Here is a 1,359-nt window from a genome sequence, read left to right as displayed (position 1 = left end):
ATGCTTTGTTGACACCCGTATAGTCAACACACATCCTCCATTTCCCACTCTTTTTTTGTATAAGAATGGGATTGGTCATCTACTCTAGGTGGTGCACTTCCTTGATGAATCTGGACGCCAAAAGCTTTGTGATCTCTTCGCCAATGGTCCTATGTTTCCCCTCATCAAAGCGACGCAGGTGCTATTTCACCGGCTTGGAGCCTGAACGGATCTTCAAGGTGTGCTCGGTGACTTCCCTTGGGGTGCCTAGCATGTCTGAGGGTTTCCATGCAAAGATATCTTTGTTGGTGCAGAGGAAGTAGACGAGCGTGTTTTCCTATTTAGAGGAAAGTGTGGTGCCAATGCGCCCACCTTGCCATCGGGGCTACCTGGATCTATGAGGACCTCTTTGGAGCCCTCCATAGGCTCAAAAGACCCGGTCGACTTCTTGGGGTCGGGCGCTTCTTCAGTGACCTCCTTGATGGCGGCGAGCTCTCCAGAGGCGACGATTACTATAGCGTGATCGCAACACTCGACCTCGCACTCATAGGCACGCTGGAAGGAGGTGCCAACGATGATGACCCCACCAAGGCCCAGAATCTTTAGCTTGTGGTAGGTATAGTTGGGGATGGCCATGAACTTCACATAGCATGGACATCCTAGGATGGCGTGGTAGGTTCTAGGGAACTCGACCACCTCAAAGGTGAGGGTTTCCATCCTATAATTGGATGGATCCCCGAAGGTAATAGGCAGATCGATCTGCCCAAGTGGCATGGCCTGCTTTTCGGGCATGATGCCATGGAAAGGTGCTCCGGTTGGGCAGATGCGTGTTCGGTCGATGCCCATTTCGTCGAGCATCTTGGCATACATGATGTTGAGGCCGCTGCCTCCATCCATCAGTATTTTGGTGAGCCACTTTGTGCCGATAATCGGGTCGACCATGAGCGGATATATCCCCGGATGCGGGATGCTCTCCGAGTGGTTGGTCCGATCGAAGGTTATGGTGGACTCCGACCACCGAAGAAAGGTAGGCATGGCCGGTTCGGTCGTATAGACCTCGTGGCATGTGACCTTCTGATGGCATTTAGAGTCATAGGCCACTGATCCTCCGAAGATCATGAGGCACCCATCCGGTGTTGGAAAGCCACTGTCCTTCCCCTCGATGTCGTGCATGGCGGGGTCAGGGTCCTTCCTATGCTCCCCTTTATTGGAGCCTCTGGACAAGAACTACCTTATTAGGCTGCAGTCCTTGTATAGATGCTTAACCCGGAAGGCATGGTTTAGGCATGGCCCCTCGAGTAATATTTCGAAATGGTTTAGAGTGCCCTCTGTGGGCTTTTGACCACCCTTGCGGTTAGTGGCGGCCACAAGTCAGCCCTC

At 52.8% G+C, this 1,359-nt stretch overlaps 1 protein-coding gene across 1 annotated transcript; it reads right to left on the bottom strand.

Annotated features, from left to right (window-relative positions):
• Window positions 1-246: 246 nt before the first annotated feature.
• Window positions 247-921, bottom strand: LOC136536924 (uncharacterized). Its single transcript, XM_066529057.1, has one exon. It carries the CDS (start codon window positions 919-921, stop codon window positions 247-249), a length of 675 nt encoding a protein of 224 aa, XP_066385154.1.
• Window positions 922-1,359: the final 438 nt, after the last annotated feature.

The sequence above is a fragment of the Miscanthus floridulus genome, chromosome 2 (assembly GCF_019320115.1).
Source record: "Miscanthus floridulus cultivar M001 chromosome 2, ASM1932011v1, whole genome shotgun sequence".
NCBI classification, from domain to species: Eukaryota; Viridiplantae; Streptophyta; class Magnoliopsida; order Poales; family Poaceae; genus Miscanthus; species Miscanthus floridulus.
This window is presented reverse-complemented; position numbering and strand designations above follow the sequence as displayed.